This window comes from Microcaecilia unicolor, chromosome 4, assembly GCF_901765095.1.
Source record: "Microcaecilia unicolor chromosome 4, aMicUni1.1, whole genome shotgun sequence".
Taxonomy (NCBI): Eukaryota; Metazoa; Chordata; class Amphibia; order Gymnophiona; family Siphonopidae; genus Microcaecilia; species Microcaecilia unicolor.
In genome coordinates, this window is record NC_044034.1 from 266,450,539 (window position 1) to 266,478,039 (window position 27,501).

At 42.1% G+C, this 27,501-nt stretch overlaps 1 protein-coding gene across 1 annotated transcript in view; it reads right to left on the reverse strand.

Annotated features, from left to right (window-relative positions):
* PROZ (protein Z, vitamin K dependent plasma glycoprotein) overlaps nucleotides 1-21,802 on the reverse strand; it is a 45,438-nt gene extending 23,636 nt beyond the window's left edge. The window contains exons 1-4 of the mRNA XM_030201521.1: nucleotides 21,550-21,802; nucleotides 17,968-18,128; nucleotides 12,417-12,441; nucleotides 2,626-2,739 (exon numbers count right to left, since the gene is read on the reverse strand). Coding sequence (XP_030057381.1) covers nucleotides 2,626-2,739; nucleotides 12,417-12,441; nucleotides 17,968-18,128; nucleotides 21,550-21,619 — 370 coding nt within the window. The 5' untranslated portion in view covers nucleotides 21,620-21,802. The remainder of the gene's footprint in view (nucleotides 1-2,625; nucleotides 2,740-12,416; nucleotides 12,442-17,967; nucleotides 18,129-21,549) is intronic.
* Nucleotides 21,803-27,501: the final 5,699 nt, after the last annotated feature.

Below are 27,501 nucleotides of genomic sequence, written 5' to 3' on the forward strand. Positions count from 1 at the left end.
CAATCAATTGCCTAGAAGTGAGAGTCATTCATTTAGTGCTGCTGATGTTTCAATTGCTTCTTTGGGGAAAAGTGGTGTGAGTGTTATTGGGAAATGTAACAGAGGTAGCATATGTCAATTGCCAAGAAGGAACAAAGTCTTGTCTTCAACTCTATAGTCCAGTGTTGGGGTTGGCCAATCATTGATATCATGTCTACTTTTCAAAATGTAAAAGCTCCCAGTTGCAGAAGAGAGTGGTATTTTGAGGGAATAGATGCCTTGGTTCAACTGTGGCCTGTGTAGAGTTTCCTTTATGTGTTTCCTTGGGCATAGTAGTGCTTGGAGCTCCAGATTGTCTGAGGAGACCATGGTATGGCATTCCCATGAGGCTGCTTTATGTGTGCCCTTTTCGTCTGGTCAGCAAGGGGCTGTTGCTTTTGCAATTTTGTCTTATGGCTTGTCTATTGTAAGGACTAGGTTCCTCAAAAGTGGTTATACCTGTAGGGTCATAAGGACTTTCCTTTCCTCTTCTTCCTCGGAGTATATGAAAGTGGAGAATTTGAAAAAACTGGTGTTTGAAGCGTTTATTTTGAAGTTTTATAATAATTTGATTTGATGTGTATATCCCTCTGACATTTTTGCTATACCAGTGCATTAAATAGTTTCTTATTACCTATATGTACATCTTTTAAGTATTTTTATGTGATTGAATATGGTATGTAAATTTGTTAATATTCACACATTTTGTGTATTTTCAGATCTTTTATGTAATTTTAAGTCCATTTGCTGAAGTATGCTTGTTTGTCTGCCTTCTAGACTCCTGATGCAAGCCGTTTAGGCCAAAACATGACTCATGTCTAGGTCTCGGATGTTGTTGAATAAAGACTTTTAGCGTCTGATATATTGTCTCTTCATTACTTTATTTGAGTCACCTTCACTGTGTTGGGACCACTGTTGGAAGCAGGACACTGGGCTAGATGGACCATTGGTCTGACCCAGTATGACTATTCTGGAGTGGAGGACTAGCCTAGTGGTTAGTGCAGTGGACTTGTGACTCTGGGCAAGTCACTTAATCCTCCATTACCCAGGTATAAATAATACCTGTATATACTATGTAAACCACTTTGAATGTAGTTACAAAAAACCACAGGCAGTATATCAAGCCCCATTCTGTTTCCCTTTATGTTCTTACCACTTGCCGCCTCTTAAATAGTGGACACTAAAGACTAGATTCTATATATGGCAGCATAAAAATCAGCACTGAAAAAAAATGCACCTAGGCATATTTTATAAACTATGCCTAAAGTTAGGTGCAGTTTATAAAATATGCCTAGCACCTGTCCATACGATGAAATTCAGTTGCAGGTATTTTTCGCCAAGTAAAACTTGGTATAAATGCCGAGACTAAGTTAGGTGCAGAGTAGGTGTATTCTATATCAGTGCGCATAGATTTTAGAAAAGCCTATGACCTTTCCATTCTACACCCATGGCAATGGCCATTTTTCATTCTGCGTCTTAGAATTTATGCACAAAATGTTACAGAATATGCTTAACAAGTTCTGAACATAAATTCTAATTAATGCAAATTAATGTCAATAATTGCCTGTGAAGTGGCAATTACTGTCGCTGATGGGCTTAAGATAATTAAGTTGCACATGCAAATCAGAATACAACCTGATTTGCATGCGCAACTCCAGTCGCACTATATAGAATCTGGGGGTAAGTGCTTCCATCCTACCTCCAAGCACAGTACTGTGTGCTATCTGCAAATTTAATGTGCCACCTATAACAGCAAATGCTAGGAACATCCCTGGTGGCTGCTGCATTTAACTGGTAGCTCCCATGCAGTGAAGTCCTGCTTTAAGTTGTGGTAACTGCATATTTTACCATGGTTCCATAAAAGCTTTTGGATGACAGTCTTCTGTGCAGTCCACCAAGGATCTGGACAGCTGACAACCGTAGAAGCAGTGCCATTTGCGTAGATCAGTGGTTCTCAACCCAGTCCTCAAGATACATCCTAATCAGGTTTTCAGGATAACCACCTTCAATATGCAAAAGAGATTGTTGCATATAATGGAGCCTGGACATGCAAATCTGTTTCATAAATATTTATTGTGGATTTCCTGAAAAGCTGACTGGCTGGGTGTATCCTGAGGAGTGAGTTGAGAATCCCTGTTGTAGATTTATATGTTTCCTTTGTCTTAAACTCTTCTTGCGATTTGTATTTAATAGATCAGTGAAGAGAGTGAGGAGTCAGGGTTGTAAAGTTCTAAGTTTGTCAAACAGTGGTATTTGTATGAGGCAGTTAGTGCCATTTTCCAGAGCTGGGAACTGGTAATACGATTTTATCATCATTTCAAAATGTATATAATTTTATAATTGTAGGGGCTAGGAAATAGAAATATCATTACTGAACAAAGCAAAAGAACTTATCTTTACATTAATTCAACAAATGGAAAACTGATATTCCTGTATTAATACTTAATATTTGCCAGACTTCTTTTTGTCTCACCATATTGAGGTATATTTGCTTCCTTCCTTTATCCTTATTTTCACAAAAAGGACTTGTATGGTCCCAAAACATTATCTAATTTTCATGCTATACCAATGCAATCAAAAATGCCACAACCTTCAAAGACTTCTTACCAAACTGGCAGTTGTTTCCATTATAAAATTCGGGACAGCTGCATGTGTAGCTGCGAATGGTGTCCTCACACGTTCCGTTGTTCATGCAAGGATCTGAGGAGCACTGTCTGCCATCTAAATGGAAGTCACAGGAATAGTCACATAGGAGTAAATTCTCTAAAGGTTGCTAAAATTTAGGTGCCGAGATGATGACTGCTAAGTGCCAATTCTTTAATGGCAGTTAATATAACATATAGTCTTATATGCCACTGTGGCCTCACAGTTCTAAGCGACTTACAAGAGAAAAGAAGTTGGAGTAGACCTCCACCACTGTTATACATAATGGACAGAATAAAATCAATATGCAGAGATCAATTTAATCAACATTACATAGCACAAATTTTCTGAATATCCAGGCTTTAAGCTTTTTTTTTTTAAAATCTAAATAGGAATGAGCAATATAAAATAAACCCAATGTGTCTCTCCAAATTTTAGCACATTGAAACGTCCAAGAGTGTTTCAGCAGCTTAAACCACTTTTTGCCCTTTGGAGAGGGAGGAACCACGTAACCTGCAGTTTCTGACTGATTTTGCAAAAAAACACATGTTGATATAAATAAGCCAGTGCTTGACCATCTAATATTTTATAAAGAAAACAACCTAGCTTGAATAAAGTACGAGCATGTGTGGGTAACCAGGAAGTGTTTATATAATACTGAGATAGCCTAACAAATTTTCCAAGTGAGAAAATAAGACGAATGCAGTATTTTGATTGGGTGTCATCATAGAATACTAGTAGAAGTCCACATTTACACATGCCTAACTTTAAGCACAATCAATATTGTCCCAAACACTCACAAACCTTTCAATATGCACAGTCTAGATTCACATAATCTTTATTTCTTCAAATTAAATAAATATTTTTAGCGGGGATCATCAGAGCAATTGGGAACAGCGTCCCATATAATTATGCCGCTGTGCACATCTTCATTGATCTACCTGACTTTTATTAATATATATATTTTTAAAGTTCCGTGTTTTTAAGATGGCGGCCGAGTAAGACGTAAGGAAGATAGCTCCGCTGTTACCCGCTCTACTCCTGGAATATTTTTGCCTTGACTACTTGTGAAATCCTAATAATACGAGCAAGTCCCGTTACTCCCTCTTTACCTAGAGCTGGAACGATGGATCACTTCCTCGTACCAGGCACATCGACAGGGACTGGTTCGCTGCTGGAGGGATTAGGAAGAGGCCTGCCGTTCCCCCAGCTTGAACATGAGATATCTTTCAGCCCCGAAATGAGGCTTCCTCCTCCTATGCCGGCTACGACGTCGATTTCGGACCAGAGACCCCTTGGTGCGCAAGTCACGACGGGGTTTTCTGGCACGGGCCCTGAGTCGATGCCTGAAGCTGGGGAATCCTTCTGTGGAGATCGCAGAAGTGAAGCGAGGAGACGCTGTTCTTGTGGAAGAACTCGGAGCAGTAGGAGGTCAATCAGCTTTAACTCCAATTTTCACAACTGATTTCTCAAGTAAGTTGTTTTTACCTGAAAAGCCTCAACAAATAACGTTGGATAATATTTGGGAAGCACTTGTAGGCTTAGAAGCCTCATTTACACAACAATTTACTCAGTTAAATAAGAAATTCACGTTAGATAATGAAAGGATCACTGAAATGGACATGACGTTAAAGTCTTTGGGCAAGGAAGTTGAAACTAATTCTTCTGCAATTAAAAACTCTCAACAAATACAAGTAAATTTAATTAAAGAGAATATGTATCTTCAAAATAGGATTGAAGTACTAGAGAACTATCAACGTTCAAATGCCCTCAGACTGATAAATTTTCCTAAGCAAGTTGCTATTTCCCCATTGATAACCTTCAAGCAGTATTTAACAGAAGCTTTAAAAATCCCAGAAAAAACACATCCACCTATCTCAAAGATTTTCTATATAGAACCGTTTCGTAAGAAAGATTCTTTACAAAGTGAGGAAGTTAAAGCTCAATCATTGGATTTAAACTTGACTCAAATTATTGAAGGAGACAATGAGGGTTTAACAACTGCAACGCTTAAAGTGATTTTCATACTTCAACCGGATAGAGACTGGATACTCAAACAATTTTTTCTGAATAAGAGACCTGATTTCCTAGACTGTAAAATTAGAATGTATCCGGACGTCTCAAGAAATACCGAAAGAAAAGACAGGAATTTCTGAAACTGAGACCAAAGGCAATACAACTTGGAGCATTGTTTTGGCTGAACTTCTCCTGCAAGTGCGTGATAAAACTTAATTTAATTAAGTATGTATTTTTTGAGGCTAATCATTTAAACTCTTTTTTGGAGGCAAAGCTGAGAGACTTACACCCTCCACTATCAGGAACATTAATAACTTCAACTCCATAAATATTGTATATTGCTTGGTACGCTTATATCAGCCTCCATTTGTTAGACTTTGAAGTTGTCTTCAAAAAGTTGAAATATTTTCCTGAAAATTGTGATAATTCTCCCCAATATTGTGGACTATAGACGAGTAATGATCTTCTTGTTACTATAATTTTCCCTTTTTTTTTCTTTGATGTATTTTCTAGAAATTTACCAAGATACTAAATCGTCTTTATCTGTACTCAAGATATTATGCTTGAATGTATTTTGAAATATATGAATAAATAAATAAATAAAAAGTTCCGTGTTTTTTACAAATCATACTTTAAATAGCGTATAGCTTTAACTTTTGAGATGTGTGTTAGTAGTACTTAGCTTTGGTAGCGATTTTTCAACCGAGTCAAACCTCCGCCGACATGGCCAAATTTCGTAGTCCTTTTTTACATATGCATAAGCAGATGATGAGGTGCGAATCTCTTCCCTGAAGGACTATAGAAAATTTGGCAGGAAGTCGGGCTTTTTGGAACTGGATGGATTGCATTTCACAAAGTTTAGAAAATGCTTTTGTATATTTACTGCTTTTGAAACAAACCGTTTGAATGATAAATATTCCTTATACATTGATATTTAGCTGTGGTGATTTTTAATTTGCATGAAACACTTTGGCACAATAAATTTTAGATTAATTAATTTGAGAGAATTTAGTCTGTTATTGAGATTTGAGCCACAGATGCTGCTTTGGCTGCCAAAGTGCCAGTTTCCAATTATTACCCTGCATGGCATTGTAATGTGAGACTAATAATTTTCTCTGAGACACTCTCCCTTCTTTAACTTTAAATTTTGCTTCTGATTGTATTATACACCTTAGTGTTACCACAGGATTTGTTTCACTTTTTAAAATGTTCTATTGTATTTTGATGTTCAGTTATTTGGATATGTGGAGGGGCATAATTGAACAAAAACGTCTATCTCCATGGGCGTTTATCTCCGAGAACGGGTCCGTGAAGGGGCGGACCGAACCGTATTTTCGAAAAAAATAGACGTCCATGTTTTATTCGACAATTTGTGAGCTGGGCGTTTTTGTTTTTCAGTGATAATGGAAAATGAACGCGCCCAGCTCAAAAACGAATAAATCCAAGGCATTTGTTCGTGGGAGGGGCCAGGAGTCGTAGTGCACTGGTCCCCCTCACATGCCAGGACACCAACCGGGCACCCTAGGGGGCACTTTTACAAAAACAAAAAAAAAGGTAAAAGAGCTCCCAGGTGCATAGCACCCTTCCCTTGGGTGTTGAGCCCCCCAAATGTCCCTCAAAACCCACCGCCCACAAGTCTACACCATTACTATAGCCCTAAGGGGTGAAGGGGGGCACCTACATGTGGGCACAGTGGGTTTGGGGGGCGGTTTGGAGGGCTCCCATTTACCAGCACAAGTGTAACATGTGGGGGGGGGGGGATGGGCCTGGGTCCACCTGCCTGAAGTCCCCTGCACCCCCTAATAACTGCTCCAGTGACCCGCATACTGCTGCCAGGGAGGTGGGTATGACATTTGAGGGTGAAAATAAAAAGTTGTGAAACAGCATATTTTGTGGTGGGAGGGGGTTTGTGACCACTGGGGGAGTCAGGGGAGGTCATCCCCGATTCCCTCCAGTGGTCATCTGGTCATTTAGGGCACTTTTTGGGGCCTTATTCGTGGAAAAACAGGGTCCAGGAAAAGTGCCCTAAATTCTCGCTAAAAACGCATATTTTTCTTCCATTATCGGCGAAATGCGCCCATCTCTGATCGCCCGATAACCACGCCCCAGTTCCGCCTTCACCACGCCTTCGACACGCCCCCATCAACTTTGTCCGCATCCGCGACGGAGTGCAGTTGAAAACGTCCAAATTTGGCTTTGGATTATACCGCTTTATTCGTTTTTGTGAGATAAACGTCTATCTCCCGATTTGGGTCGCAATATAGACGTTTTTCTTTTTCAATTATAAGCTGGATAGTGGTTTGACTCTTTATAATGGGGCCATGTAAAATCGCATTTTCATTATTGTCTCCTATGTGTGTAAAGTCTGCATGCTGTTCACAGTGCACACAGTTTTTTCATGCACACAAAGTGAGCGGGGACAGATTGTAGAGGAAAATTAAACAAAAATATTTCAAAATCAAATCTCTTCATATAATTTCCAGTACATACTTTATTCCTGCATTATGCATGTCAGTGGGCTTTTCAAAAGGAAACTTTGAAGTTCTGAAAATGAGCTTGACTGCATTTCCCACAGGGAGGCGCATTATTGCCTTTAAAATGTCTGCAGCTATGTTAGTCCTTTAGAACAAACAATATCATAATACTAACTGAATAATGCATGTATTTAGAGCAGAGTTACAAAAGAGAGGTTAAAACAGCATACAAAATAATACAGAAACAGAAAAAAAGCAACACTGGGCCTTCAGGATTGAGATAATCAATCCTTTTTATTATGAGATTGACCCGACACGGTTTTTTGTACCGACAGCGTTTTTCTGAGCGAACAGACACTACATACCCTAGAGGCACTGTATCCTGACTATTTTGGTCATACATATATCTCTAGGAAAGTCATAAGCAGGAGTTTCTGACCCCTGAGGCAGGTGTTTGTATGCCGAAACACGGCCCGTGTTGGGTCAATCTCATAATAAAAAGGACTGATTATCTCAATCCTGAAGGCCCAGTGTTGCTTTTTTTCTGTTTCTGTATTTAGAGAAGGCAACTAAAAAGATAGAAAAAGGTTATCAATATACAAGGCAATTTCAGTATTAAAATATATACTTTTATTTCATGATTCATTAGGTTTTATGGATGTAGAATGGTGGATATGTTAGATGGGGATCACTTTACAAATGCGTAATAAGAACATAAGAATAGCCATACGGGGTCTGATCAATGGTCCATCTAGTCCAGTATCCTGCTTCCAACAGTGGCCAATCGAGGTCAAAAATACCTGGCAGAAACCCAATTAGTAGCAACATTCCATGCTACCAGTCTTGGGACAAGCTACATACACTAACTGCTGTTACCATATTCTCCGGCAGTGAGTTCCAGAGCTTAACTATTCTTTAAGTGAAAAAATATTTCCTCCTATTTGTTTTAAAAGTATTTCCATGTAATTTCATTGAGTGTCCCCTGGTCTTTGTACTTTTTGAAAGAGTGAAAAATTGATTCACATTTACTCATTCTACACCAGTGTTTCCAAAGTCCAGTACTGGAGTACCCCTTGACAGTCAGGTTTTCAAGATATCCACAATGAATATGCATGAACTTGATCTGCTTGCATTGCCTCCATTATATGCAAATCTCTTTCATGCATATTCATTGTGGATATCCTGAAAACCAGACTGGCAAAGGGTACTCCAGGACTCGACTTGGGAAGCACTATTCTACACCATTCAGGATTTTATAGACCTCAATCATATCCTCCCTCAGCCGTCTCTTTTCCAAGCTGAAGAGCCCAAGCCTCTTTAGCCTTTCCTCATATGGGAGGAATTCCATTCCCTTTATCATTTTGGTCGCTGTTCTTTGAACCTTTTCTAATTCCGCTATATCTTTTTTGAGATACGGTGACCAGAATTGAATGCAATACTCAAGATGAGGTCGCACCATGGAGCGATGCAGAGGCATTATAATATTCTTGGTCTTATTTTGTATCCCTTTCCTAATAATTCCTAGCATCCTGTTTGCTTTTTTGGCTGCTGCTGCACACTAGGCAGAAGATTTCAGTGTATTGTGTACAATGACACCTAGATTTTTATTTTGAGTGCTGACTCATAAGGCGGACCCTAGTATCAGGTAACTATAATTTGGATTATTCTTCCCAATGTGCATCACTTTGCATTTGTAAAGAAAGAAGAAGGCAATCGGTCTACAATATCCACTATGGAACAAAAGAAATGAAGCAGACCTTATTCAAGAACACACAATCTTTAATGAGTTGTATTGAGATTCCTGGGACTCACAATCAGATGCCTGACAAGGCCATATTTCGCCAAGAGTACAGGCTGCATCAGAGGCAAAAAGAACCAGTTGGTGCAAGCCTAAAAGCTCCAGCAATGCTGATCAACGTATAAAAGAAAAGTGGGATGTTTGACCACGGAAAACCAAAGACTGGACAAATAAATTCTTAAAAACAGTTGTTTATTGATGAAAAAAGACTTGACACAAACGTTGTGTTTCGGCCGTTAGGCCTGCATCAGGAGTCTCAGTTGACGGAGAGAGGATAATATAAGCGTTTAGAAGCGCTTGGTGTGGTGATCAATAAGATAGGTCTCAGTCGACGAAAAAACAGTTAATGCAACCATTTAAAAGCACATTGTCTGGTGATCAATAAGGTTGGTCTTTAGAAAGACCTTTTTTCTGAAAAGCTCGCTCATAGACAATCGAGATGTCAGCGCCAAAGTTTAAAACATGCCCATGTCGGACATCAGATTGTGAGTCCTGGAAGCATCAATTCAACTCATTAAGAGCCCCTTTTACAAAGCAGTGGTACCGCTCACTAAAAAAGAAATGAGCCAGGCTACAGCAGCAGCCCGGCAGTACTTCCCATCCTCAGTGTGCTGTCATATCTGGCGCTACAAAAAATATTTATTTTTGTAATTGCAGGTTAGCGCTGAAGCCCTTACCGCCACCTAAATGGGTGGTGGTAGGGGCTCCCCTCCAAAATGGCCATGCAGCAAGTGCTTATTTATTTATTTATTTATTTGCAGCATTTGTATCCCACATTTTCCCACCTATTTGCAGGCTCAATGTGGCTTACATTATGCCATAATGGCAATCGCCATTCCAGAATGAGAGATACAGAGTATTATTACAATTAAAGTACAGAAAATAAAATAAGTCATAAGAAGTAAATATACAATTCGATTCAGGCATTAAAGATCAAGGGTAAATGTAAAACCTTCAACATTCAAAATGTGAGTAAAAAAAAAAAAAAGAAAGACCTACCTTTTACCTGCTGCGGTAAAAGGGGGCCTCAGTGCGTGTCAAGAACATATGCCGATGACACCGCAGGCGCCCTTTTGCTGCAGCTTAGTAAAAGGGGCCCCAAAAACTGTGTTTAGATCTGCTTCTTTTCTTTTGTTTTACTTTACATTTGTTCACATTAAATTTAATCTGCCATTTTTCACAATCCGCATTTGTTTTGACAGCTTTGAATAGTTTTGTGTCATCTGCAAATTTAACCACCTCACTCATCATTCCATTTTCCAGATCATTTATAAATATGCTAAATAGCACCAGTCCCAGGACAGATCCCTGCGGCACTCCAATATTCACCCTCCTCCATTGAGAAAAATAGCCATTTAGCCTAACACTCTGTTTTCTGTCCAATAACCAATTCCTAATTCACAGAAGGACATTGCCTCCTATCATATGATTATTTTAAATCTTTTGAGGATCAAAGAAATGATATTTGGGCGCTCAGCTACAGGCATGAGTCCTTTATTTGGCAGTTTGAACCCTAGTAATAGTTCAATGAAACTACCACTAGAGGTCCAGAGGTGCCCTTTGGAAGACAGGAGTTGATGGGCAGGAGTGACTAGGAGCCAAAGAGGGGGCGGGGGGAATGAGAGCTTTGCCAATAGCCCCTATCAGGAAAGGGGTAGAATATGTCATCTATGCTAGTGTCCCATTCCGGGCCCTTACCGGGAAGCCCCCAGCGGGGGGCGAAGACCGATGGAGGCCGCGGGATCCAGAGCGGCGAAGACCAGCCGCCGACGGGGCCGGCGCTGCCGCGGGTCGCTCCGAGACCGGCGATCCGCTGGAGCAAGCGCCAGTCTCGGAGGAGGGGAGGCGCCGGCCAAGATGGCGGCGCCGGCGTCTCCCTCGATGGAGCAGACCAGAGAGCCAGCCCCGCCTCCTCGCGCCGGATTGGCGCTCGAACAAAGAGACCCCGCCCGCCGGGCCAGCTGGCCAATCCCGGCCTCCCTTGCCTGGCTAGGCCGGAGGGATTGGTTCCAGCTGATCCCAGGGGCCGGCGGGCGGGGGATTTAAACGACGAAACGGAAGGGGACCAATGCTTCCGTTTCGTTCCTCAGAAGCCGACACCGTGGATCCCGGAGTGTTGCCACTTCCAGAGACTGTGTTCCTTCAGTGTGCATCTTCAGCTAGCCGTCCTGCTAGCCTTCCTTCAGCGTGTATCTTCAGCTAGCCGTCCTGCTAGCCTTCCTTCAGCGTGTATCTTCAGCTAGCCGTCCTGCTAGCCTTCCTTCAGCGTGTATCTTCAGCTAGCCATCCTGCTAGCCTTCCTTCAGTGTGTATCGTCTGCTAGCCGTCCTGCTAGCCTTCCTTCAGTGGTGTATTGTCTGCTAGCCGTCCTGCTAGCCCTCCTGCGGAGACCGTGACTTCTGCTAGCCGTCCTGCTAGCCACCTCCAGAGACAGTGTTGTATCTCCTGCTAGCCATCCTGCTAGCCCTCCTGCGGAGACCGTGACTTCTGCTAGCCGTCCTGCTAGCCACCTCCAGAGACAGTGTTGTATCCCCTGCTAGCCGTCCTGCTAGCCCTCCTGCGGAGACAGTGACTTCTGCTAGCCGTCCTGCTAGCCACCGCCAGAGACTGTGTTCCGTTTCAGCTAGCTGCCCTGCTAGCCTTTCCTTCAGTGTTGTGCCTTCAGCTAGCCGTCCTGCTAGCCCTCTTTTCAGAGACTGCGACTTTTGCTAGCCGTCCGGCTAGCTCTCTCCCATAGTCGGTGCTACGGGCTGGCCGCCCTTGCCAGCTATCCTCCAGTGACTGTTCCCTCTCGGAGAGCTAGCCGCCTCTGCTAGTCCTCCCCTAAGGACTGCGTCTGATTACCATCCAGGTCAGCCCTCACCCCGCGGTTCCGGCAGTCCTGCTGGCCGCCTGCAGCTGAGGGCTCAACCCTCGGTGAACGGCGGTCGCCGCGGGTGAAGATTCGGGGTGCTCGGCTGTCCTCTGGGGCCTTGCGGGGCCTTAGGGAACTTGAGAGCTCACCAACAGAGACAGTACAGGACAGCTAGAGTGTGGACTCTTGGGGGAGGGGGTAATGGGTTCTATTTTAGGTGCTGTCCCTTTAAAAGACAATGCGCCTAGCTTAGGGCTAATTATCTTTGTGATTTCCAGCTGCAGCAACAGAAACAAATACTATGCAAGTTACTAACTTGTAATAAAACGGTATCACAGGTTAGTGACTTCCATTGTAAATTGAACGAACTGCAGTAAAATGCTATACTTTACCACTGCTTAGTGATTACCAGCCTTAATTCATCTTTCTGTATGGTCTAACATGAGAAAGATATAAGCAGGGCTGTTAAATGGACTTCTTGTTCAAATACAGGCTTTCAATCAGATTATTTAAACTTTTGTGAAGGAGGATATTCTTATTAAGTATTACATTGCATTGATGTTAGGAAATCAATACTTATTTAAGAAAAGAAAGTCTTACTAATTGTACTTACCAAAATAATTTTTCCAGAAATTAACCTAAAAAAATTAACATATAGATTTGTTTCAATGTCTTGATATATATTTGTTTATAATATATTTTTTTTGCCATACACAATATCTGAAAATATGCAAAGTATAACATTATGCACGTAAATCAAATATACTTATGCAAGCTTTAGTTTTAACTGATTTAAATAATTTTATGTTTTCTGATAAAAGTATTTTAAATGCAAACATAATAAAAAAAATATTAATTTGGATATTTAGCTTTTGTTAATCATCCTTTCTTTTTGCCCTGGTATTTATTTATTTATTCATTTTTGTATCTTACTGTTACTCAAAAGCAAGTTTCGGTTCAAAGTGGCTTATAGTTTATAATTAATTATAATTACCGTGATGGGTGTGTTTACAATTAGATGATACATTGGTGCGGTATAATTTCAAAGTATTGTAGAGCATTGGTATCGCGTGTAGTTAACCATAGAGGTGGGTCTTTAATTCTTTCCTGAACTGAAGATAGTTTGTAATGCTTCTTGTGATCTTGGATATTGAGTAACACCATTTAGAACCCGAATAGCTGAAACCGGCCATGTAGATGGATTTGGATATTATGTTTCTGCAGTTTGGTAGGTGAAGTAGTAAATAGCTTCTGGTACCTGGGTTTGCATTTCTTGAGGATAGTTCAATCAGGTCTATCATATAATTCGGCGACATACCGAACAATATTTTGAATATAAGAGTGCTGGTTTTGAAAAACAGTCTTGTCTTTATTGGGAGCCAGTGTAGCTTTTTGAGTAGTGGTGTTGCTCTTTTGTATTTTGATTTTTTGTATATTAGTCTTGGTATGGAAAACCCACCATTCCAGACGGCATGCTTATGCAGCATAAATACTTAACATATGTTAAATCGATTTAGCATGCAATACGTTTTTTAGAGGTGCACTAATGAACTGAATACGCTATTAATTAATACACATTCTTCCCTTCTTTAACTCTACTTTCCACCTTGCTGCATAATATACCTGAGCAGCCTTGCAGATGTGGTGCATCAGGCATGACCTTTGTGCCACATGGCTCATAGGTATAAAATAGCATGAACAGCATTCAGCACGCATTGAAGCGTATTTTCAAAGCACAGACTTACAAAGATACTTAGATCTGTTAGTGTATACTAAAAAAGACCCCTAAATGTTAGTAATGTTTTTGAAATATATTTTGACTGTGCATTTCAGCTATTATACTTCCGGAGTGGAGGAGTAGCTTAGTGGTTAGAACATGGGGCTTGATAGCAATGGGTGCCCAGTTCAAATCCCACTGCAGCTCCTTGTGATTTTGGACAAGTCAGTTAGGGACTCTTTTCACTAAAGTGCGGCAAGCCGGCACTGCTGCCGGGCTACCACAGGAGCCTGGCGGTAGTGCCTGCCCCCACCGTGATATTTCCAGCACTTCAAAAATGTTTAAACATTTTTAGCCCTGGGGCTTACCGCGGTGTTACCCGGTTACCGTCGGGTTAGAGTGGGAGCCCTTACCACCTCCTAAATAGGTGGCGGTAAGGACTCCCTTGGGAAATGGCTGTGCAGCATGTGGTTAATTAACCTCACAGCCATTTCCTTTCCTTTCTTTTTAAAGGTCTTTACCCGCTGTGGTAAAAGGGGGCTGTAGGACACGGCAAACCCACACGCCGACACCACCTTAGGGGTTCTTTAACTGCAGCTTGGGCTGTATACTCCAAGGCCGTGCTGATAGCAATGGTTGTCACCAGTAAACTCCTTACTTTTACTTGTTACCGAGTACAAGACAAGCATGAGCACTTTTACTTGTAATGAAGTATTATCTGAGCCAGTTTTAAGTACTTTTACTTCATTACATGCTGCTTCATTACAAATAAAAGGCTGAAGTACTAAAATGTTCTCTCCCTCCTCCTTTTCACACAGCTCTAACATCTTCCCTCCTGCTTCCCCCCTCCCCCCCAATATGGTCCTTAAAATTTGCCTTCAGTCTCCAGCAACTGCAGCAGTTAAGAAGTTTCTCTCTTGCCATTTTTCCTTTCCTCACTCCGTGTGTCTAGCAATAGCATTACTCTCCCTCCCCTCATGTAGTCCTTAAAACTTGCCTTCCTTTCTGTAGCTGTCAGCCACAACCGTTAACACAGGCAAACCTCCAGCAGAGTATGCGGCCTTCTTTCTGCCGTGTCCCACCCATGCAGAGGAGGCGGGATACGGCAGAGAGAAGGCGCAATAAGCCACTGGAGGTTGCCTGTTCACTACTGGGACCTCTCAACCTGCCCGAAGTTGTTTGTGTGAACCGCTACGGCTTCATCCTTACCCTGCTAGAGAGTGGAGACTACCTATCTTGATCTTCAATTCTTCAATACTGTGGCTTCGCATTGGACCAAAAAAAAAAAAGCTTTGAGCAGGCAGGTAACTACCAGTAGGCCCTTCTCCTCTGTCTTGTTTGCTGCTGCTCAAGAGTCAGAAGCCTCTGATACAGCTGCATCTTCCCTTAGCTCTGTCTGTGTCTACTCCAGCCAAGGTTAAAAAAAAGTTTTATTTGTATTGCTGGTGGGCTTCTGGGTTGGGGATTGCCGGATTGGGAAGGGAGGGGAGATGTCATCATGCCAACTATGGGGGAGGGGGAGGGCAGGTTTGATGCTGGGTTACAAGGAGAAATAGAGGAGTAGGGAAGGGCAGTGGCCCCCCAGTAGAAAAAGGAACATGGTTAGATGCTTGTTGTTTATCATTTGTTTTGGGTTTTAAAAATTATATGTTTAATTATATGGGAAAATGTTAATTTACTATGTTCACTGCTGTGATACAACTACCATTAGCAGTATATCATATTTAATAAACACACATTTTGTAGTTGCAGTACTTTTTACTCAAAAGTATAATATTAAGCAATTAATTTTTTTATTTTACTTGAGTAAATTTTTAATGTAATTTTTATTGTAGTTTTTACTTTTACTTAAGTAACAAAGTATGCATTCACCTTTACTTTTACTTAAGTACTTTGACCTAGTACTTTCAACAACACTTATACTGTCTTCCTTATTCATAGTTCAACTCATTTTATGCAATGAGACCTATTTAGTAATAATGCATGTATGTGTTAGCACACTTTAGTGAACCCAGGTCTAAATATCGTGGTCCTTGCCAGCTGATTAAGTTTGAAGACTGCAAGCAGAGCCGTAGCGAGGGGAGCTGACACCCGGGGTGGGTTGCCGCTGCGCACCCCCCCCCCGGGTGCAGCACAGCGCACCCTCCTCCCGCTGGAGCGCACCCCCCCCGGAACACATACCCCTCCCCCCCGGAGCGCATTCCTGCGGCGAGGGATGGGCAGGAGGGCCGATCCGCCCCGACTGCACGTTGCTGGGGTGTGTCGGCTCCGCGCTGATTCACTGCTCTCTCTGTCCCGGAACAGGAAGTAACCGGGCAGAGAGGGCAGTGCACCAGCGCGGAGCCGACACCCCCCAGCGGCGTGCACCCGGGGCGGACCGCCCCTCCGCCCCCCCCTTCCTACGCCACTGACTGCAAGAAATCCATCGGAATGTTCTTGTTTGCATTTTCTCTTTGTAATTGGTTTTCACCAATTTTGGAGAGGAATAGTGGTTGTATTTTGAAAGCCGCCTTGCCATTAATTAGTAGGTCATGGTCACCAGCTGCCTTTGTTTTATTTCAACATCTGTAAGACTTCTGTAACAGTAATTCTGAAAGGGGTCCTTTTACCAAGCTGCGGGGAAAAAGGGTCTTGTGGTAGTGGTAGGGGCTGTTTTAACCATAGTGGGTAAAAAGCCCCCCCCCCCCCAAAAAAATGGCCATGCAGTAAAATAACTCTTACTGCATGGTCATGCAGTGGGGTGCACTTACCGCCACCCATTGAGGTGGCGGTAAGGGCTCCCGCAGTAATCTGGTGGTAACCAGGCAGCACACAGCGATGTCCGATTATCGCCGTGCTATTTCCGGGATTTTAATTTTTTCCCCGGAAATGGTGCATGATCAACCTGGAACTACCATTAGACCAGCAGTAGTCCCAGGATAGCGTGCGGTAAACCCGCATTGGGCTTACTGTCGCTTCATAAAAGGACCCCAAAGTGAACACAGTTGCAACCATGAGTAACAGACCAAACAAAGAAACTAGGCATCATAAAATATTCAAATATCTCCTTAAGTTTTGTTGATCCAGTAAAAGAAATCACAATCTTTTATTGTTTTCAGGACCTGTACCACGACAAATATTCTAATCTAGTTTTTCCCAGGGCAAGTGAGGGTTACATCATCTCCCCTTACGTTCCCGCCCGTAACCTCCGTTCACAGGATAAATCCCTCCTCTCAGTACCCTTCTCCACCACCGCCAACTCCAGGCTCCGCTCATTCTGCCTCGCCTCACCCTATGCTTGGAACAACCTTCCTGAACCCTTACGCCAAGCCCCCTCCCTGCCCATCTTCAAGTCTTTGCTTAAAGCCCACCTCTTCAATGCTGCGTTCGGCACCTAACCCTTACCGTTCAGTGAATCCAGACTGCCCCAATTTGACTGCCCCGATCGGACCGACCGTTCACTTGTCTATTAGATTGTAAGCTCTTTGAGCAGGGACTGTCTCTCTTTGTTAAATTGTACAGCGCTGCGTAACCCTAGTAGCGCTCTAGAAATGTTAAGTAGTAGTAGTAGTAGTAGTTACATGCCCATAGATACAATAGGATAAAAGCAGGACTCGAATACTGCTGATGACCTGGAGCCATAGGGCAACCCTGGTGTCCATAGAAAATTGCCATGACAATCAATGCAATGGGAATATCCTTTCTAGAGAAGATGGGGCTTGATGGTTAAAGTAATGAGCTAAGAACCAGCTAAGCTTCAAATCCCATTCTTCCCTCTAGTAATCCTTGTGACCTTGAGCAAGATGCTTTAACTCCTGTAGCCTCAAGTGCCTACTGTAAACTCTTGGAGTTAGAGACCTGTTGTACCTGACATTGAATAATGCTATAAGTTACCTTGAGCAGAGCCACTGAATGGGGGGAGGGATTCCCTTGGGCCGGGCCTCCAAGGGGAGCCCGGCGTAGGGGTCTGTCTCTCTCCTGCTCCTCATGGGACCTGGGTGATTGCATTCCTACAGGAGCAGAAGAAAACTCCGGTGCCAGGCCCCCCTTAGAGACTGGGAAGGAGCAGACTCAGGGCTTCGGGTCTCTAGTTTGGCTGGCAGGGGTCTCCAAGCCCCACCAGCAGAAGCCTTTCTCCAGTGCTGTTCTCTGCCACATTGCCTGCCCTGTGGCGTGTGACGTGAGGAGAAAAGCAGCCGAAGGGTAGGCAATGTGGCAGAGAACAGCGCTGGAGGAAGGCTTAAGTATGTGAGTCGCGGCAGGGGGCTGGCAGCTGGGGCAAAATGTGCCCCCCCCCCCAATTTGGGCACCAGCCCCCCAAACATTTATAGTCTGGCTACACGATGGTCCTATGGGGGTCCAGCCCCCTGCCCCGGGCCTGGCTCAGTCTCTCCACAGCCCTGAACTTGAGAATCCTTTAACGGGGGCTAAAAATCCACAACATTATTATTAGATTTTTTAAAAATACCGTCTTAACGTCATCTTCAAAGTATTCCCTTGCTTCTTCATAGCTGCACCTTTCCTCCAGGCATTCTTTTTCCAAGTGTCCATGAAAAAGTTCCTCAATCAAGAGGAAATTTGCCCGCTTGTGACGGATGACTTTGCTTGCACTTTCAGCTGAGAGAAATACTGAAAAGAAGCATGATAGATGTGGATATTATTAAATTACTTTGACATGTTATTTTAATGTTTCTCCTGATGCCACCTTTCTGGTATTCTTTTTTCCACAGAAAAAAATCATGAACCAGGGGTAGCAAAGCAATTATTTACTTACAAATGTTTGGTAAAATCAAAATGTAAATATTTCAAGACAGAATATTCTCTCAATATTTTCAGTTTATCATAATTTTTGAAACATTTCTTTAAGAACAGAAAAAGGAAATGTGTATTGTAGTCTTTACAGGATGACAGTGAATGGAATATGTGATATATAATCACTAAGTAATTTTGTAAAGGAAAAAAAATAGGTGACAGGTCAGGGTTAGTGGCAGCCTCCATCTTCCACTCCAGCTCCAATGGGAAGAGGAAGCATATTCAAGAAGGCTTTAGGTCAGTGACTTGATGTGACCTGTATGAAATTACCACTGTAATTTACCACTGAATACTGACCCAATCCCTAAGCAGTCTGGATTTTTGGACTTGTATTGTATCACTTATCAATGCACTTAGCTACAGAAAAAATTGATTAGAAAGGTCAAAGTGCATTAATTTCTAGATGACCTTGGAGGTGATTTTAGAAGGCTTGCATTGCTTTCACACATGTAAATATTGGTATTTGCACATGGAAAAGCCACACAATTGCAAATAATGATTTTAGAAAGTTTTACACATAAGAAAGCTGCAGCTGGTACAGTTTGGAAGGGAAGCCAGTTGTGGCTAGGCCAGAAAAGTATGTGTATATTTCCAGTATTACAATAGAATATTTGTATACAAGATGGACATTGCTTGTTTGTACCTGGAGTTTGCACCAGTGATCAAGGGGACAGTTGTGCTTACCTTTCTGGTGTTTAACAACCCCATCTCAAAAATTCCCTAAAAAGAGTTACTTCACTCGACTTCTTCATTGGCTAAACTTGGGAATCCTGTTTTGTAAACTTCGGCATCTACATGGGTAGGTTGCATAATCAGAACTTACACGAGTAAATGTTAGCACTTACCTTAAAAACCAACTCAAGGATTTGTCTGTATATTTCTTACTGAAATAGCTGTTTCCACTGCACATGCAGGCATTTCACTGTATTCCTCATGCCCTTAAAAGTATTCTCAGAAGAGTCTTTTGTAAAGCACCTAGGAAAGTGAGAATGGCCTGACATGGAGGTCCCATTTCCCAACCTCAATGCCCTATAGAAAATCAGGATTCACATTGGTGCCCATCATTTATTTATTTATTGCATTTGTACCCCACATTATCCCACCTTTTTGCAGGCTCAATGTGGCTTACAAGGTGTTAATATGATATAGTCATTACATAGTCTTAGATACAGTTGGTAATAAGTTGAGGGTAAATGAGGATTTAGATGGAAAGGTGTTAGGTAAGGTCGTGTGAGAGGTGTTTTAAAGCACTGGGGTGATTTAAGGAGTGATTTGATTCATTAAGGATGTCTTTTGTAGGCCTTGTTGAAGAGATCATCAGATGATCAGTCCTATTGCCTGATGACTGCTGCAGAAAGAACATATGATGAACTCCATGTTTCATTTTCTTTCTATTGTAACCAAAATGCATGGCAACACATTTAAACAGAGCAGCCGCTGGCACCGCACACGCAACTCAAAGCCTCATTTTTGCACACTTAGGGGCACTTTTACAAAGCAGCAGTAAGGCCAAAGCGAGCTTACTGCACTCTAATCTGGATACACTGTCAGCCCAACTTGGGTGCTAGCGGTAGTTCCAGTCCCAGCTTGCGCCATTTCCCACGCTGGGGAAAATACGGCTGTAATTTTTAGTAGATCACTAACCCAACGGTAATCGGGCAGTGCCACGCACTACCCAGTTACTGCTGGGTTAGCGCGGGAACCCTTACCGCTACCTCAGTGGGTGGCGATAAGTACTCCCCCTCGCATGACCACGCAGTAGGATCAATCTTACCGCATGGCCATGGCTATTTTCAGCCTTTTTTGCCCTCTGCGGTAAAAAGGGCCATAGCACGTGGCAAAACCAGCCCCCATCACTAGCATAGGGCCCTTTTTTTACCACAGCTTTGTAAAAGGATTCCTTGATTTTTCTCACCATAAGGACCCTTTATATTTTTATGCATTAATGCTGCGCACAACTTCACTTCCTGTATCTAGCCAGAGGGTATTTCATTAAAGACGTGGAAGTGTCACGCTCCATCACTTGTTGAACACTAGAGGTCACTAATGATCAGTCCCAAGTACACAACAATGTTTTCTAGCTAGAGGTTGCTTAATGAAAATCACAAATGGGAAACTGCAAAAATTTCAAAGTCACTCGGGGGTTAATACTAGAAAGCAGGCACTAACATTTATGTGCCAGTTATGCATGTAAATGTTTAGAATACTAGCATATACTTATATGTACCATGAATATGCCTATGTGTCATTCTGTAAATGAATACATATCTTATATAGTGCATATTTGACAGGTACTGTACACATAGAGGGAGTCTGGGCTGCATTTCTGGTTGGACTCACAGACATCAAATAGTAAAAGTTATACACGTATCTCTAGCATTTAGGCACAGGTGCTTACACCAGCTCTATGGCCAGCATAAGATTTATTTATTTATTTTATTTATTTATAAGATTTATTAGCTGCACGATCCCTTAATATGTGGCGGTGAACAAATTAACATGAAAGAAAACACATACAAAACATAAAATATTTAAAAAATCATACTTAAGATGCTCTAGCTCAGTAAAAAACTATTTCATATATATCCAGTTATGCTATTATTCTATAAATGAAATTAGGTGCCTACTTTCCTTTAGAGGATAGATACCCTGTTATAGAATTACCTCATGTCTCATGATCTCCTTAATTGTGCTTCTTCCCCCCCCCCCCTCCCATTTTGACTTGTAGTTGACATTTACAATGGGGATTGTAAATTCAACTATTGTTTCTTTTTGCTGAGATTTTTCAGTTCAGCACAACCTCTATAAAATATGAACATAGAAAACTCATGTAGCTGATGAGATCACACCCCTAGCATTTTACATCTCAAAATAGAGCTGGACACAAAAATACCATTCAAACCAAGGTTCTCGGTAAAGCTGTGCAAGGCAGTTTCAATAATCATTCTGTTTCCTATCATCAAAAATGTGGGATACATCTGAATACAGCCAACTTCTACTGTGCTGAGCAGGATGCCATAAAAAAAAAAACACTCCATTAAAAAATAAAACAACCAGGGTAAAAATAATTATTTTCTTTTAGGCTGCAAAACTAGTGAATGGAATTGAAACCGAGGAAAAACACAGTGTTGTACTCAGAAAGTGCTAGTCACCCACCCTACACTACAAGGTTAAAGCAGTATTTCTTTCACGAGGTCCAAATTAACTACAGCAACGAACTACATATGGTAGACTGTACCTGATTGTTCTGACTTGTGCAAGAAGAGAGCCCAGAGAAGAAAGCAAATTGTCTTGATGGGAATTGCCATCTTGATTCTCTAAGGCTGCTAAATAGTAGTAGACTCGCAGCAGTTCCACAAGCAGAGAAAGTTAGTCAATGAATCAGTTAAAGTGTAAAGTTCAGAGCTGCACTAGAAATACATCTGTAAGGGAAGGTTAAGTGCCGCCAGTCTCTGTGATCAAGTGTTATGCAGGACTGCACCAACCTGTCCTAGTGATCCCCTCAGCTGATAGGGTTTTTAGGATGTCCAAGTCCTGGTTTATGGTTTCTCAGAAATGTAACTAGATTACACAGTTCATCTTTTCCACTTTAACTTCCAATACCCTGCTGTAGACAGTTAAAGGTATAGAGAGAGAGAGAGAGAGAGAGAGAGAGGGATTTAAAAGGGTCAGAGAAAACATATTCCTTTACTGTAGAAGAATCAGTTTCAACAATGCTTGAAACCACTTTGGTACCTGACGTTTAGACTCATATTGAGGAGATGAATTTATGGAGTGTAATTTTATACCAGGTTGCCTAGGTTGGGAGGGTAAATAGGTGCCTATTATGAGGGTATGGGGTGATTCCATAAGTGGGCACCTCATTTTAGGTGCCCTGATGCTATGGGGAGAACCCATTCTGTAACAGATTCTGCTACAGCATTTCCATTGTCATGTGTCTTCCTCCTTCTGCAATCTCTTGTAGTTTATGAAGGATTACCTTTTCAGCTGCTACTTTTGAGAATGAAAGTGGCCTTCTTTTCCTCTTACCTTTATTTACTTTCCTTACAAAAGGGGTTGTTGCCCTTAACATAGCTCGTTTCAGTTTTGCCCATTACGTTCCTGCTTCTTCCAGATGTTCCCATCCACTTAACAACTCCTTGAGGGAATCCTCCACCTCAACAAAGTAAGATTTTCTAAAAGCCTAGAACCTTCACTACTGAATGAACACTTTCCACATCTGTCATAATATAGAACCAAACCATGTGGTGATCAATAGATGCCAGATGATCAGCCACTATAATTTCAGAAACACTCTCCCCATTCGTAAACACCAAATCCAATATGGCCCCATTCCACATTGATTCCCTTATCAACTTCTGGAAGAGTTCTCCCTGTAGAGAATTGAGGATCTTCTAGATAATCCTGCAAAAGAAATACCCCAACCAACATCTGACATATTCAAATCACCTGTTAGTAGTACTTCTCCTTTCATAGCTTTATTTTGAATGTTTTCAATTAAATCTTTGTCGTTCTGCCTGTGAAGGAGTACTGTGTATCACATCAATGTAAATATATTTTCCATTCTCCCTTTCTAGATTGACCCATGGTGCTTCTTCCTTACCCTATAAGTCCTGCAATTCTGTCACTTTAATCTTTAACATATAATGCTGCCTCCTCTATTTCTCTTCTTACCCTATCTTTCCTGAATAGATTATAGATTATAACTATATCCCAGTCATGGTTCTCTGTGAAGCATGACACTGGGACCGCCACTAAATCCAAATCAGCTTCTTCCATCACACCCTCTAGATCCAGAACCATATTTCACATACTATGGGGATTAGTATACACTGAAAGAACTAAAAAATTAAATTGCAATAATTGAAAAACGTATAACCATTTGGGTGCTAATATAATATTAAATAACCATATGCGGCCACAAAGGGAGAAAGGATGTGCTCCCCAGAGTCTCAAGCTCAGGTGAGTTTCCTCCACCAATGGACAGATGTTGCGCTCATACAATGTAGAGAGATCTGCAGATAAGAAAATGCCCAGATATCCGAGATCCTCGTCTTCCCACAGTAATGGTAAGGATCCCTCCCACAGATCTCTCACCTGTCTATCGACCAGTAGGGCCTTTGCTTTGTCGAGATTTAGTGTGGAGATCGCACCTTATCGAGCAATCAGACCAAGGAGCACAGGCAATATTTGAGGAATTTTATAGCTTTCTGTAACTCCTTTGCTTGTATAGGTTTGTTGAGGGCCTGCAAGGCTTCCTTGGTCAAGGAGGGAAGGGAAGCAGCTGACAGAAAATCATTAAGATTATCAGAGGACTTGTGTTCATCCTCCCCTCCATAGAGGGAGGAGAAATGGTCAATGGTCTTAACTATATGCTCATGATCCCCAGTAATAGTTCCAGAGGAGTCCTTAAGGGCTGAGACCGCTCTAGATCCTCCCTCCCCAAGTTTTAACTATTTTGCCAATAGTTTCCATGATTTATTATCATATTTGTAAAAGTGACATTTTTGATACAGAAGAGAGTGGGTGGTATGCTCATGGATCAGCATGTTTAGTGTAATCTGGGTAGAATAATAGGTATCCCTATTGGCTTGGAATGGTACCCTAGTGAGTTCTTTTTTGGCACATGACAGCTGACGTTCCAACTGGACAATAATGCTGTTATGCAGGCATTGTGGGCACTAATGTATCTCCTGTCACATTACAGCCTTTGCTGTGTCCCAAAACAAACAAGGGTGAACAAAATGCTGACTATTAGTGGCTAGGTAGAACTGCCACGTATCCTGAAGATACTTAAGAAATCCTGGGTTAGTAGACAAATAGACAGGGAAACAACAAGAACCCGATGGGCTATATGAGGCTGGGGAGTCTAAATCCACCCATACTACAGAATGATCAGACATACCTCCAGGGCCCATGACCATCTCTGACATCTGCTGGAAAAGGTCTCGATGCAAAAGTATATAAACAAGACGGGACAGCATGTCGTGAGCCCTAGAGACATGTATATAATCTCACTCTCAAGGATGGAGAAGGCACCAAGGATCTACCAAATCTAATTCAGTAGCAAAAACTGAAGTACTCGTCTCCCGGCCCCCTCACCCTCGCCCTCCCAGAACTCCCAGAATGATCTTGGCCACTATCTAGCACAAGATTTGCATCGCCCACTACAATCAGGCTCTGTTGCTGATAGGGAAGCAATTGACAGAACAGTGAAGGGTAAAACTGGTTATCAAAAGGCATTGGTCTATATCACACCAAAAGGTGAAGCAAGCACCCTTGCTCCCATATCTTTAACATTGGGTAGGGGGGAGGAGTCAAGATGGCGGCTCGAGCTGGAGGCTCCGCGGTTAGCATGAGCTGAAACTCTGTTTGTTCAACCCTATTTTGTCTCTCTACATGCCGCATACTAAGAGGAAGGGGGTGGTAAAGGGTTTACTACCGTCAGCCCGATTACCTGCCCACGGTCAGCAAACGCTTCTGCGTTATGTCTCCAGCACCCCAGCAAGAACCGGTGAGAGGGACCCCGCATTTGGATTTGTGGAAGGAGCGACATCTCCATTAGGGGTAGAGACATCGTTATCCCCACCGGACTTTAACCCACCGCTTTGTCCTGCACTCCAGCGGTCGAGTATTGAGGACCCGAAGGAACCGGAAGTCGGGGACCGAAGGCCCTCAGACGGAGGTACTCTGCCCCAGGAAGCAGACGTTACAACCATGGAACAAGCGGTTCCATAAGCGGTAACTCTACAATCCATTTGGTCAGCTATTCAACAACTGACGACTCTGGCTACAAAAACTTCTCAGGATATGACTTTGTTGGTAAATAAAATAGATGCTTTAACGCTAGCTCATGAGGATGTTAAAATAGATTTGTCTAATCAAAAATCTGAAATCTCATCTCTGAAAGCAGTAACAGATACTCTGATAAAAGATAAAATTAAGGTTTCCTTAAAATTAGAAATTCTTGAAAACTATAATAGACGTCTGAATCTACGGATTTTAAATTTTCCTGTTTCACCTGGAATCGCCCCGATTGATTTCTTGAAAAAATATTTGATGGAAGTTTTGGCTTATCCTCAATCCGCAATTCCGCCGATAAATAACATTTACTATTTACCTGAACCTAAACAATCTAAGGCGAATCCAACAGAAAAGATACAGACACCTGAACTGAATCTACAAGATTTGTCAGCATTATTAGAGGAATCTATATCAGAAATATCAACGCGAAGGACTCTTTTGGTATCATTCGTCTTTGAGCAGGATATGAATGCCTTATTAAGACTAAGAACTCAAATAAAGAATTTTGTGGCCATAAAATCTGGATCTTTCCAGATGTGGTTAGATCCACACAAGATCGTAGAAAAGCATTTCTTGTCTACAGAGAGGAGGTTAAAGCATTGGGAGCTTCCTTTGTATTGGCTTATCCATGCAAATGTTGTATTAAATACCTGGGAAATAAGTACATCTTTTTTGAACCAGGTCAGCTTAAAACGTTTATAGATAGTAAGAAACTGTCCAGATAGTGATTGATGAGTATTAAGAAATAGTATAAAAAGCTGGGGGTATACGAGCCAGGCCATTTACTTTAATGCATTACTTTCATGTTTCTCCTTTAATTTAGATTCTCCTCTCCTTATATAATTGTGGTCTAAGAAAGCGATATATCTTTTCTTTTTTTGTTTATTTTGCCTATTTTTTTAGAGAAGCAAAATAGTTGTGGAGACTAACATTTCTCCTTTTTGGATTTGGATGAATGATGCTATTTCTCTAATTACATTGCTGTATTTCCGATTTATAAGTACTATCTTGTAAATTTTGAAAACTTAATAAAGACATTTAATAATATAACATTGGGTAGTGACCCCCTTCATGCTCTGCTTGATAACTGAGGGATTTACTAATTAAAATGGCAACTCCACCTCACTGGCCACCAGATGAGGCATAAATCCTTCTCCCACCCAGTGTCGCTGAAGCTTTTGATACTCCCCTTCCTTCATCCGGGTCTCCTGCAGCCAAGCGATGTCCTCCCTTTGGTGCTTTAGTATTGTTAAAATTGTTGTGCATTTAATGGTAGAGGTTATACCTCCCACATTCCAAGTGGTGAGTCTACAGGAACCCAGCACAAATATCTATGGGCATAGTAAAGGACTGCAAGATCAGTAGGATAGGAGAGGTGCCCCGAGATGCTCTGTCTTGCCCCAGAGCCCTGCCCCTGCTATAGAATTATATACAGGAAGTCAATAAGTTGAACACCTATCATCCCCACAAATCAACGAGACCCCGGTGCAGGAACCCCCCCCCCCCCAAAAACCCCCAATGTCACTTTCAATTCCAACCCTCCAACCCATCTATGTAACCTCCCTGTCCCCTCCCCCACCCTCCCACTTTCCCTTCCATCCTTCCAAAAACAAAACAAACATGTTGATCCCCCCCGAAACAGAGAAAGGACACTGAAGTCACTCATGGACTATAGGAAGTCCTCCCCCCCTTCCCATCCCAATAGACACCAAAATACTGTTGCAAAAGACAAGTTAAGTATAAGAAAAAAGAAAAAAAAAACACTGCAATGTGCAATTGCAATAATCACAGAACTGTAATTAAACTAGTGAGGGCCATCCAAAGAACCCTTGAGCATTTTGAAATTGGCATGAGTCTCCTGAAGTACATAACTTTCAGATCTGTAAATGCCTCCATGACCTCACTCACAGGCTAGCCAAAGTGTTCAACCAGTTCTGTGCTGCCTGTGGCGTAGTACAAGAGGCCTATTTGAACCCAGAAAAGAATCCTCAAAGTGGCATGGTATTGGAGTTGAAATCACAATTTGCGTTCCACTAACAGCATGCACACTGGGGAAAATGTAAGCCTCCGAGAAGAAAGAGACACTGAGTAATCTTGAAATAGATGGATGGCCTCACCATCATAAGGTGTCTCCTCCTTGCTTGATTTATAAAGATGAAGAACGGCTGTTTTCTGTGGATATCTGTGAAAATTTTACCATCACCACTCGAGGGCCGTGATCCCCATCTTGTAGCTGACCCATGAGGTGAGCATGCTCAACCTGAATGGGGTCTTCACCACCAGCCTGTGAGAAGGTCACAAGCAGCCATGTTGCTAAGGTGGAACACAGTGAGGCCTCTGGCACCGACTTAGGAAAACCCACAATGCACAAGTTATCGCTCCTAGC